The sequence below is a fragment of the Archocentrus centrarchus genome, chromosome 18 (genome assembly GCF_007364275.1).
Source record: "Archocentrus centrarchus isolate MPI-CPG fArcCen1 chromosome 18, fArcCen1, whole genome shotgun sequence".
Classification (NCBI taxonomy): domain Eukaryota; kingdom Metazoa; phylum Chordata; class Actinopteri; order Cichliformes; family Cichlidae; genus Archocentrus; species Archocentrus centrarchus.
The window spans coordinates 20,402,218-20,415,087 of record NC_044363.1 but is presented as its reverse complement, the minus strand read 5'-3'; the positions used below and the strand labels follow the sequence as shown (position 1 = coordinate 20,415,087).

The 12,870-nt window shown below is 39.3% G+C and overlaps 2 protein-coding genes and 1 pseudogene across 2 annotated transcripts; all 3 read left to right on the top strand.

The window, feature by feature from the left end:
• The first annotated feature begins 324 nt into the window (after positions 1-324).
• On the top strand, positions 325-443 carry LOC115797635 (uncharacterized; annotated as a pseudogene).
• Positions 444-4,981: 4,538 nt separating this feature from the next.
• On the top strand, positions 4,982-6,785 carry LOC115797313 (probable E3 ubiquitin-protein ligase ARI7). Its single transcript, XM_030753859.1, has 5 exons — positions 4,982-5,115; positions 5,476-5,573; positions 5,670-5,770; positions 5,913-6,062; positions 6,154-6,785. Exons 1-5 carry the CDS (start codon positions 4,994-4,996, stop codon positions 6,580-6,582), a joined length of 900 nt encoding a protein of 299 aa, XP_030609719.1. The 5' UTR covers positions 4,982-4,993; the 3' UTR covers positions 6,583-6,785.
• Positions 6,786-8,150: 1,365 nt separating this feature from the next.
• LOC115797401 (probable E3 ubiquitin-protein ligase RNF144A-A) lies at positions 8,151-11,272 on the top strand. Its single transcript, XM_030753971.1, has 5 exons — positions 8,151-8,238; positions 8,585-8,679; positions 8,796-8,896; positions 10,330-10,479; positions 10,573-11,272. The coding sequence occupies exons 1-5, from the start codon at positions 8,210-8,212 to the stop codon at positions 11,026-11,028; spliced, it is 831 nt and encodes a 276-aa protein (XP_030609831.1). The 5' UTR covers positions 8,151-8,209; the 3' UTR covers positions 11,029-11,272.
• Positions 11,273-12,870: the final 1,598 nt, after the last annotated feature.

The following is a 12,870-nucleotide window of genomic DNA, read 5'->3' as shown; positions in this document are numbered from 1 at the left end:
ATTGGATTTGAATAATTTTAACAATAAATCATTTGAACTGAATAAGAAGAAACAGCAGACTTGAGTAAACTTATTTGGTGAGGTTATTTTCTTAAAACTTCCTTGTTTTTTGTGCTGTCTCTTTGAATGTTTTCCAGATCACAACAGAGGAATCTGCCTGGAACAATATTTATAGAAACAGATTACTGCTAAAAGCAGACAGGAACCTGGTTACTTCAACACAAAAAGGCAAAAACTATTAAAGATAAGCACATAACCTGAGGATGAATTCCATTTCTATAGAGGCAGTGCTCACAATATTAACAGGATATTGTGTTTGAAATGGCTTACAGCCATACCACTCTGAACACGCACGATCTCGTCTGATCTTGGAAGCTAAGCAGAGTCGGGCCTGGTTAGTGCTTGGATGCGAGACCGCCTGGTAAAACCAGGTGCTGTACGCTGCTGGAGAGGTGTGTCACTAATTTAGAAGATCACCCTGGAAAAAGAGTTTGTTATTCTATTAAAAAAGCCCTCCATAAAGCTAGGACATCTTACATCACTAATTGAAGAAAATAAGAACAACCCCAGGTTTCTTTTCAGCACTGTAGCCAGGCTGACAAAGAGTCAGAGCTCTGTAGAGCCAAGTATTACTTTAACTATAACTAGTAACGACTTCATGAATTTCTTCGCAAATACACTTTGGAGATTCAAAATGGTGAGATGGCTAAAACATAAATATCAAAGTTAAAGTCAAAGAAAAGCTCACACAGTGGCTGAATGACATTTACGTGTAATTTTCAGTTTTTCAACAGCGTGATGCAGCTCAGTGCCTTGAACTGATTCTAGATAAGCTCAGCCCGAGGGCCTCTGAGGTGAGAATCAGAGAAATAAAATCCAGAAGTCTGAATGTTTTCTAATTGTTTTTACTCTATTAAGATATTTGAGGGCCAGCTGACGTATACAACAAAATGCTCCAAAGGACACGTCATCAATGAAGAGACAAATCCCTTCTGGATGCTTCCACTGTCACTCAAAGATAACCGTGATGAAACCTACAGTGTGGTGAGCAGCAGCCAGACTATACAGTACCTATTGTTTTTCAGGTCATGGAGACACAGCTAACTACACCTCCACGGGCACACAGTGTGTCTTCCACCCTTGCCTCTGACAGTCAGCTACCAGGTCCCCATATTTTGCCCCCTTTCTTTCCTGGCCTCCAACCACTCGCCCCATGGGACGGTCAGCTCCAACAGGATAACAGTGCAGTGCGAGCAGTGCGATCCCGTTTCCTTTCCAGCGGAGTGGACTCTAAAATTGGAGACAGAATACTACGCTGCTGTTTTGCCGCCGGTGTTTTATTGCTCCGTTTGTTTTATGAAGCTGCTGCAGACACTGGCTGGTTAAGCCGAAGTTTCCCTCTTTTTATCTTGTTGGAAGGAAAGGTCGCGTCTGGTTGCGACGGGGCTTGAATTGTGGGGCTTTGTTTAGCCCGGATGTAGTAACACTGGTGTAACCAGACTGTGGATGAGGATTGTTTACTTTTTTCTTTTTTTTTTTTTTTTTTCTTTTATTTAGAGGGGGTGCGGAGGAGCGAGGGGAAACTGGTGCGAGACCCTTTTTTTGTGCCTGCGTAGCAGCGAATTAGGATAGTGGGAGTGAACCGTGTTTGCATGTGGGGTTATGTTAATGTGTGTGTGGGTGTCCGCGCCAACTGTAGAGTATATTATACCACCTCCAGCGTAATTGGGGTGTTTTTTTTTTTTGGTTTTTTTTGGAAAAATATTTTTATATTGTCATTGTATATTTTGGCACACAAAACGAGCCATGACACACAATGCCATGATCTCCATTAGCAATAAATAATCACACAATAATTTGTTTATTCGCAACGTTCTAAATAGAGGATCTCGATTTTTGACGGAACATTAAATATTTGAGTTGCAATTCAAAGTTCAGCCAGAAGAGGGCAGAGAAAGCAAATCAACATTTCTTATAGGAACACCTGTTAAACTGTTACAGGATAACAGAACATTTCATTTAAATGTGGTAGTTAGCACTGCTGCCTCACAGCTGGAATAACGGAGGTCTGGGTTTGAGTCCACCTTGGCCCGGGCCTCTCGCTGTGTGGAGTTTGCATGTTCTCCCCGTGACTGCGTGGCTTTCCTCCGGGTACTCCCCTTTCCTTCCACAGTCCAAAGACATGCAGTTACCGGGGTTAGGTTAATTGGTCACTCTAAATTGTCCATAGGTGTGAATGTGAGTATGAATGGTTGTCTGTCTCTGTGTTAGCCCTGTGACAGGCTGGCCTGTACAGGATGTACCCCGCCTCTCGCACTATGTCAGCTCTGATAGGCTCAACACTGATAGGTCTCTCAACATTGGCTCTTTAGTTTCAGGCAGACGAAACAGAACTCCACTTTGCAGCGAGAACATTTGATGTTTTTGCAGTATTCTCTTATGGTCCACCCTCGGACAGACACTGATGGAGGCGCAGCTGGTGATGCGCTCCACCTCAAGCAGACTGATGGATTTACACATCTGCAGAATTTACAGGTCGTCGTTCACACAGCCGTCATTGTCGCAGCGGTCAAATTGAGGGCATGGACCCTTCCGTGGTTTCACGCACTGCCAGCAGACCTGAGAGGTCAGCATCTGATCAGCTGCAGAGTGGTGTTTAAACACAAGGAGGGTGAAAAGAGGACAGTGAAGAAGAAACACTCAGTGCATCATGGGAGCCTCCCATTCTATTCTTAAATATCCTAGGAACCACAAGTAAGCCAGCAGTCTGAGAGCGAAGTGCTCTGTTCGGGTGATATGGGACTATGAGGTCACAGTATTCTGCAACAGCCAGAAAAGCTTCAAAGTGCTCATCAACAATAAAATCGCTGAAAAACATCAAAGTCTCAATTTTATTTGAAACATGAACATGCTTTACGTTTTGGAACGGTTTCTATAATTTGGTTGCTTCCAATTTCTTCCAAAAGTATTTTTTTTTTTTTCCATTTTATTTATTTTTTTGTTCTTACAGTAGTTTACTTTTTTGGCCAAATTAGCTGCTTTTTCAACACACCCAACAGCTACCCCCCCTCCTGAGCAGCACTCCAAAAAACTGGAGTACTACATCCACAGGCACAGCTCAGGAACCAGTCAGAAATGAAGATGAATGAATGAATCACTGCAACCAAACAGACAGGTCACTGCTCCAGAGGTTGGAGACAGTTCATCTTATTTAACAAGGATCGAACTGGTTTTATTTTTGTAGACGAAGAAAGCACAATATTTATGTGAATAAGATGGAAAAATAAGATATCTAAATATGAACAAATGTCACAAAAGATACTTTCCTTATATTCTGGAAGCTGCTGTGTGTAATTGTACACTTGTTATTTTTTTGGTCTTCCAAATAACATCAAGTTACACAAGCTATCAGAGTAACAAAAAGACAAACTAAACAAACACAAATTACATCATTAAAGCTAAATTATTCATTGTTTACAGTTTATGATCATTAATTAGTGCTGAACTCTTTATAGGTACAGATTTGGTGAGAGTCTGAAAATGTAAAGGAAGACCCAGAAGAACCAGAGCCCAAAGATGACACAGTTCAATCATAGTTAGATCCTACAGGTGTTTCATATTTCAGTCCTGCTGTGAGATTTTGGGTGCAGTCAGCTGCATCGATGACGGTCTCCATCAGCCTCCATGGACCTTCCTCACCATCTGCACAACAGACGAGGGTTTGATTCCATATTCGGACAGCGATGCAGAGTCATCATCCAGCGGCTTTCCTTCAACAATCAGCCGAACCTCCGCTGTAAGATATCCTACACACACATCAGAGAGAGAGAGAGAGGACTCTTACTAAATATACACATATGTCATAAATAATTATAGAACATTCCCTAAACACCATCAAAGGTTGTTGTTGCACTCACACAACTTTGGCCACTGCTTCACTAAAACTAAGAGTGAAAAAACATTTAATTCAACTGAAATCAAAATAATAACTAGACTTTAGAAACCAAACAAAAACCAGCTAAAGTGTGCACTCACAAGTTGTGCAAGTCACTGAAATGAAAGTAAAGAGGAAATGTGTTTGTCATTGTGGTCACATTTGTTAACACAGTCTGGCACACACGTTCACGCTGTGTGTTTGTGTTGTGTTATTGAACTTAGAACAAATAACAATGAAACAAACTGAAACTAATGAAAGACAAACTAAACATTTGATATAGTTTTTAAATATAATTTTAAAGATGAAAGATCTATATCAGGACATGTGAATGTAGGCTTCTAACAGGATCTGTTGTAATTGTTTTGCTTTTTTTTTTTTTATCAGATTTCTACGTTGTCAGTCGAGCTGTAGTTTCTCTTTGTGCTCTGAGTTTTTAGGCTTACCGTTCTTGGGAAACAGCCGCAGCGCTTTCTTCTTCAGGTCACTGACGGTCCTCTGCTGCTTTTTGGAGTGGTTTAATTTGATAATCCCGATCTCCCCCGCAGGTGAGCGAACAGACAGGCTGTACCTGCACATTGTGTTTTCCTGGATGGTGTGTGAGGCTCAAGTGCTGCTTCAGTATCTGGGAAGGTAGATGAGGGTGGGGCTTTATTATTTACTGAGATGGGCTGTTCCAAAGTTATGGGTCAGCTGACAACAAAGGCTTGACCAACCAAAAACACCCTAAACGTGCTTGAGGGGGATTTGGGGAGTTCCACATTTAATTTAGTTTCACAATCATTTCTTTAAGAGTTTAAAGAAATCACATGACTTTATTTTTTGGATGACTTTATGTTTACACTGTTGGTTAGATAGTTGATGTCAGCCAATCAGACACGGCCAGTATGTCATGATTAATGATTCATCCATGTGTAACCTCTTTTCACCTGTCATGTTTTACTGATTATTAAAGACTTGCATATTTAACTGTGTGAGACTCCGTGTGATTTGCTGCTATCTGAACACACACAGTGAATGTAAAAATCCGCAGAGGCAGCTCACTGTCACTCCAGTCACATGTCTGCGTGCACGACATCAGCAGTTGCTAGGCTCACCACCGCCACAGACGTCTTTTGGCTGCATCCAGCGCGCCTCGTGGAAACACCGACGATGGCCTTATTCCAGAGACTACTGCACAGGTAACACTCAGCGTGGTTCATTCATTGATGCGCGTGTTACATTGGCCGGATGTTCACTGGTCTAATTTTACTGGTTATTTATTAATTCGTATGATCGGAATTCTTGTTACGGTTGGAAATTGCGCACCGAGGAGCTCTACCCGCTCACTAAGTGCCACAGTCAGACATTAGTGATACTGAAACATGAATGAACACTGACTGTGAGGAAAAAAGACGAACTGTTTGGAAGTTAGTGTTCGTTTCCTAAATCTGCAACACTGAGTGCTCACATACACAGTGCTCTACCTCCAGGGTTTGAGCATTTTTGCTCTCTGAAGTGAAACCGAAACTAATCACTCTGATTTCTTTGTTGTTTTTTAGCAGCGTGATGGGCTCAAATACGACCATAAAACAGGAGAAATGTTACAACCCTCAAGACCCAACACTTACAATTGTGGACAGAGACGATGATCTGGATTGTGAGTATCACTTGGGCACGTTTGTGTTCACATCAACCAACGTAAGAACACACATTTATTCTTGTTTTACATGTGTTTTTGTGTGTTTATTGGCAGTTTTGTATGAAGGTTTCAAATCTCCAAGAGCTCTGATGTCCTGCGGTCATGCTGTGACTCCGACCTCTCTCACCAACTGGTGTCTCAAGTTGTTGGAGCAGGTAGGTCATGATGGGTTGGCTTCATTTAAATGAAATAAAACAACATAAAATAAAATAAAAGTCATCACTAAATAACAGGAGGCATTTATTTCATAAACCAATGAGTCAAATGAATAATTTCTCTTTTCTTATTTTAATGAAGGGGAAAATCAGGTTTACTTGTGGTGTTTGTGATGCTGAGTGGCCTTTTAAAGAGGTTCGTAAAATGGCTCTTCTGACCCCTCAAGAAGTGAACAATTTTGAAAAAACTTTGGCTTTCAATGCTGCCAGGCAGACACTTAAGATCAAATTAGTAAGTATATCAGTAAATGAATGTAAATGGAAATTCATTATTTCTTATAAAATTGTGCATTGAATGGTGTCTCTCTTCTGTCTCCATGTAGTGTCCTGGGTGCAGATCCTCTGTGGAGAGAGAGAATGGATCAGATTTGAATGTCCTCTGCAAAGTGTGCACAGCACAGAAAGGACGGCCCTACGAATTCTGCTGGCAGTGTTTGAGGCAGTGGAAGGGTGCACGACCTCGCAAAGACCGCTGTGACAATGATGGCTGCTGCAACCACTCAGTAAAAACTCTAGAAACCTGCCCAGAGATCATCTTTAACTCTGCGGAGGGGGTCTATGTGTGCCCCTCCATCCGTGCCTGTCCCAATTGTGGCTTACTGCTGGAGCACACCAGGAAGATGTGTAAAGCTGTCGTTTGTCCTCGATGTAAGGTGCAGTTTTGTTTTGTGTGCCTGAAGAACGCGTATGGACTGTGCTCCAGTGGTGTGGCCCCCAGACAGACCTCTATACCTGTGTGGCAGAAGAAATAATGGGAACACCATGAGGCTGACCTGTCATAATACACCATGCTGATTTTATCATCCTCTGTTCTGACATATCATAAATAAATCGTTTTCTGTTGTGTTGGTGAGAAATTTGCTAACAAATGGGATCTTTAAAGCTGTATTATACCTGAACCATAATAAAGATAAATCTGAACCATTAACAAATTTGAAATGAGGTTAAGCATATAAAAATAAACAGAGTCATGTACAATATTTTCCTTGCTAATACAGTATTTTTGAAAAAAAATACTTGAATTTTATCTAGAAGCACTCTATTGTCAGCTAAACTAGTACACAATTGAGTTGAAATGCAAATTTTTTTGTTACTGTTGTTAGTTTAATCCTACAGCTGCTACAGAAGTTTGGAAATGTAGGAAAATACAGTTTTATTTTTTGTTTATTCTTTGTACTGTATGATTTTACAATAGACTCTCTAACGAAATTCAGTCTTAATTGTATTAATTTAATGTTATTTTCAGCTGCTCTCTTGTGAGAAGGAGCTGTCACAGGTAGCTCCACATAATATGGCAGTTTTACACCTTATACCCCTCCTGATGCAGCCCCAAAGGGGATTTAATGAACAATATATTTCATTCAGTTTAAATTATTTAAAAACATTGTTAACTTATTTGCATATAATTCCCAGCATGAATTGCATGAAGCCAAAAATTCCACAAAAGATGAGGTAAGCGGGAAAAAAATGGATGGAGCCATTTTCCCCTAAATCTTTTATCAAAGTTAAAATGATGCAAATCAGATCTGAATAAACAGGTTTAAAGAGAGAAGACAAGATCATACTGTGTTTGGTGAATGACAAGAACAGTGGTAATCGTTTGCATTGATTTACATAAATAAAAGCACAATGTTATGGGCACAAGCTGCAAAATATTAAAATAAAAAAATCAAATTATTTACTTCCTGGAGGTTGTTCTGTGTGCCCTTACAGTTTTCTCATTTCTTGGTATCCTGTAATATTAATAACATGATGTCACATAACTTACCACTTTATTTGTATGTAAAAAAATAAAAAACAGAAACAGTTGCAGACAAACACATCTTTCACCCTGTGTTTGTCCTCTGTATGATTATATAAAAATGTTTAAATCTTAACTCAGTCAGTATAAAGTTACAATGGTTGTTTCAGTTTGATTCCACTGGATGGCACATTTTACTCAGTTTAAGATATTAAAAAATACTATTAACTTATACGCTTGTATTCCCAGCATGAATGTGTTATGACTAAAATTCCCCAGAGCTCCTCCTTTTCCCCTAAATGCAAGTGAAATTTCAAGAACATATCCTGCGTTGCTGTGGTTGTAGAACAAAAAGCACTGCAGAAAATACACAGTAAGATTTAAATATGTCACCAAGAACATTTGTAAACCAAAAAGCTCAAATAAAGTTCAAACATATAAACAATATGCTCATCATAATGCCAGGTAGTGTAGAATTTAGTGTCTTCATTAGATCAAATGCCTGCTATACTCCAAGCTCCATGTTTACTGCAGCCACACGTTTGCGTTCACGTCATGCAGAGTCAGCAGTTGCTAGGCTCGACACCGCCGCAGATGTCTTTTGGCTGCATCCAGCGCGCCTCGTGGAAACACCGACGATGGCCTTATTCCAGACACTGCTGCACAGGTAACACTCAGCGTGGTTCATTCACTGATGTGCGAGTTACTCATTGGTTGCTCATTGGTTTAATTTCACTGGTTATTTATTAATTCGTTTGATCGGACTTTTTGTTACGGTGTTGCGCTCACAGTTTGACATCACAGTGATACTGAAACACGAATGAACGCTGACGGCGACGAAGAAACGCCAGCTGTTTGGAAGTGTTCGTTTCCGAAATCTGCGCAACAGAGTGCCCCCCCCCCCCCCCCCCCCCCCCCACACACACACACACACACACAGGGTTTGCGCATTTTTGCGCTCTGAAGTGAAACCGAAACTGATCAGTCTGACTTGTTTGTTGTGGTTTTTGCAGCGTGATGGGCTCAAATATGACAATAAGCAAGGAGAAATGTTACAACCCTCAAGACCCAACACTTAACTTTGTGGATAGAGACGATGATCTGGATTGTGAGTATCACTTGGGCGCGTTTGTGTTCACATCAACCAACGATACACATTAGCATTTATTGTTGTTTAACACGTGTTTTTTTGTTTTTTTTTTGCGTGTGTGTGTTTCTTGGCAGTTTTGTATGAAGGCTTCAAATCTCCAAGAGCTGTGATGTCCTGCGGTCATGCTGTGACTCCGACCTCTCTCACCAACTGGTGTCTCAGGTTGTTGGAGCAGGTAGGCGGCGATGGGTTGGCTTCATTTAAATAAATAAATAACAGAAAGTAGGTGTTAAAAGCCTGATTGATTGGCCTTGTAATTACAGAAGTTAATGTTTTTTCGTGTGAATAAATTAAGAAAATAATTCCTGATCTGTCATCATTATGTTTGCTGCAGATTGTGAGGACCAACATTATAGGCATTAGAGAGAGAAACAGAGGCACTGTGCTGTAAACTCATTATTTTATCTAAGTAGAATCCGTCTGTGCTGTTAATGAGAAACTCTCTAGCTCTCACTCCCATTTTCTCTTTTGTAACTTGTAGACTTTAAATTATTTAACTTAAATGGCTGAGTTGAGTTAAGTGAAAACTTTGTAAACTGAGGTTCCTCAATATTAACTGTGAATGCTACTCACTCTTTCTGCAGCCACATCAGTACAAACATTGTGTACAAAACATTTTAGTTCATATGATCACTTCATTAGATGCAGATAAGAAAAAGGTTTTGTTGCTGATCTCTGATCAGTTCCTGTCTTCAAAGAACAGCTTAGTAAATGTCCAGGAATATGAGTTAAATATTTTGGTTAATGAAAAACTGAGATTGAAGGGCTGCACCAATTAGCTCAGCTCAGTTCTGCTTAGTTTTATTATTTTTAATCTCTTAATAAGCTTGTTGCTGTGATCCTCAACAACAGTCCCAGTTTCTCACATGGTCTTTTGGGAATATTAACTTCCAGTCCCTGGGACAGGCTTTTCCTGGGTTTGCTACAGAGGCTCTTAAATAGTACTTTGCTACACAATGTTACATTCACAATATCCACAACAGTACTAACATTTTTGGAGAAATCATTTCACGCTTTTGCACTTTGGCATTTTTGGGTAAACTCCATATTTCCTGGACTGTTAAAAGATGTTCAAAAATAGACGAGCAGCCAATGAATGCTGTACAAGCCTGTAACCTGTAATATATTCCACATTTTATTTACAACACCGGGATCGAGCATGCTGGCTCACTGCTCTTTTGTGAGACTGCAGTGCAGTTTATAGATAGATAGATAGATAGATAGATAGATAGATAGATAGATAGATAGATAGATAATTAATCCCAAAGGAAATTAGTCACACCTGTGCTCCTGCTGTGAACATTTTAATGTTTTCTGTGCAAATTTCCTTTTTCTGTAAAAGGCTTTCAGACAGAATTAAACAACAAAGATCATCTCAGTGTTGCATCAAATAATTTATTCAAGCCGTTCTGAGATGTTTGATGGAATTTTTTGTTTAGGATATGATTTGTTTCATCAGCTGCCACAGTCAGTCATGACCATAATAAATTATGGGCAAAATTATATTTTTCATAATTAATGTTCAACCAGACACATTTTTTTTTTCTTTTAAATTCCAGTTAACATGTGAGTCAAAAGAATAACTTGTGTTTTCTTTTTTTAATGAAGGGGGAGAGAAGGTTTACGTGTGGTGTTTGTGGTGCTGAGTGGCCTTTTTCAGAGGTTTTGAAAATGGCTCTTCTGACCCCTCAAGAAATACTGCAATTTCAAAAAACTTTGGCTTTCAATGCTGCCAGGCAGACCTTTAAGACCAAATTAGTAAGTATATCAGTACAGTGAATAGAAATTCATTATTTCTCATAAAACATTTAACTGTGAATTGAATGGTGTCTTTCTTCTGTGTCCATGTAGTGTCCTGGGTGCAGATCCTCTGTGGAGAGAGAGAATGGATCAGATTTGAATGTCCTCTGCAAAGTGTGCACAGCACAGAAAGGACGGCCCTACGAATTCTGCTGGCAGTGTTTGAGGGAGTGGAAGGGTGCACGACCTCGCAAAGACCGCTGTGGAAATCGTGGCTGCTGCAACCAGTCACTAAAAACTCTAGAAACCTGCCCAGAGATCATCTTTGAGTCTATGAAGGGTATCCACGGGTGCCCCTCCGTCCGTGCCTGTCCCACCTGTGGCTTACTGCTGGAGCACAGCAAGAAGTTTTGTAAATCTCTTGTTTGTCCTCAGTGCAAGGTGAAGTTTTGTTTTGTGTGCCTGAAGATCTTTACTGACTGTTTGAAAACAAGTGGCCCTTATGCGCCATGCCCCAGTGGTGTGGCCCCCAGACAGAAATCTATACCTGTGTGGCAGAAAAAATAAAGGGAACAACACAAAGCTGTCAAGCTTCCCTTTCTTTTGACGTAAGAGCGCCTTACCTGTAATAATACACCATGCTGTGTTTTACAATTCTGCTCTGATGGTATCACATCATAAATAAACATGATGGTGTTTTGTTGGTGATTAATTTGCTAACAGATCCTCACAGTTGTATTATACCTAAATCATAATGAAGATAAATCTAAATATTTAATTCATTAATAAATTTGAAATGATGTTGAACATACATTCTCCTTTTCCTGAACATTTAGTTATTTTCTGTTAACGTGTCATTGCCTGCTGCTCCTTTACTGTTAGGCTGCTGGTATTCATCTCTTGTCTCATCCAGTTTTTTTGTTTGTTCATTCTGTTAAGATACACGATCACAGCTCTTATTTGCTCTAATGCTGTGAACCTGTTCACCCATATGGCAATAAAACCTTCTGTTCAATCAAAGATTAAGGTATAAAACATGCAGCACATTGACATAATTTTTTTCAGTTTGAAAATTTAAAATAAAAATTTATCTCTGGAGATGAAAAGTCAGCAATGCCACATTTAATATAAGCCTGTGGATCTTTCTTTCTTTCTTTCTTTCTTTCTTTCTTGCTTCTTCTTTCTTTCTTCTTTCTTGCTTCTTTCTTTCTTTCTTCTTCTTGCTTTCTTTCTTGCTTTCTTGCTTTCTTCTTCTTTCTTGGTTCTTTCTTTCTTTCTTTCTTTCTTTCTTTCTTTCTTTTTCTTTCTTTCTTTCTTGCTTTCTTGCTTTCTTTCTTTCTTTCTTCTTTCTTTCTTTCTTTCTTTCTTTTCTTGCTTTCTTGCTTCTTTCTTCTCTTCTTTCTTTCTTGCTTTCTTCTTGCTTTCTTGCTTCTTTCTTTCTTTCTTGGTTTCTTTCTTTCTTTCTTTCTTTCTTTCTTTCTTTCTTGCTTTCTTGCTTTCTTTCTTTCTTTCTTTCTTTCTTGCTTTCTTTCTTTCTTTCTTTCTTTCTTTCTTTCTTGCTTTCTTTCTTTCTTTCTTTCTTTCTTGCTTTCTTGCTCCCTGCCATGTTATTGCTTAAACCCCATAAACAAAATGAACAGATGTGTAAAATGTCTGTTTTGTCTTTGGTGTGGCTTCTCTTTTCAGTAAAACTATATTTCCCATACAGTCAGATGAAGTGATGATGGTCTCTCTTAGCCTCCATCAACCTTCCTCACTATCTGCACGACAGCCTTGGTCTTGATTCCATAATCGGACAGCGACGCAGAGTCGGCGTCCAGTGGCCTGCCTTCAACAATCAGCCGAATATTATACAGATGTTCTAAAACACACAGAAATATTTATTTGAAACCCTTAGACTAAACATGCAAATACATCATAAAGAAATATTTAATGCTCCTTAAATTAAAGTTCCATTTATTAAAGCCTACTAGTGTTATTAAATTGCTCCAAGAAAGCAGCGACACATGCTCCAAGGCTACTGAATATCTGACATTTCAAGACCAAAAAAATAAATAAAAATTTCTGAAGATGCTTTGTCAATTTAGTTACAGGTTTTTAACTAAATAGGTTTTTAATGTAATTTCAAATGTATGAAACATGTTTTAAGCCATTGGAAATAACTCTCTCTTTTTTTTATTTAAAGTATCAGATTTCTATATTCTCGCTGGCGCTACAGTTTCTCTTTTGAATTTTGTAGTTACTTACCGCGGTAGGGACACTGTTTCAGCGCTTTCTTCTTCTTCATCTGCCCCACAGTTACTGCTTGGGTGGGCTGCTGTTTGGAGGGAAAGTTGACCGTTCATCTCCCACCTCCAGGCTAGATAAAACCGAGCTCATATTTACACATTGTGCTTAATTTTTTTTGTT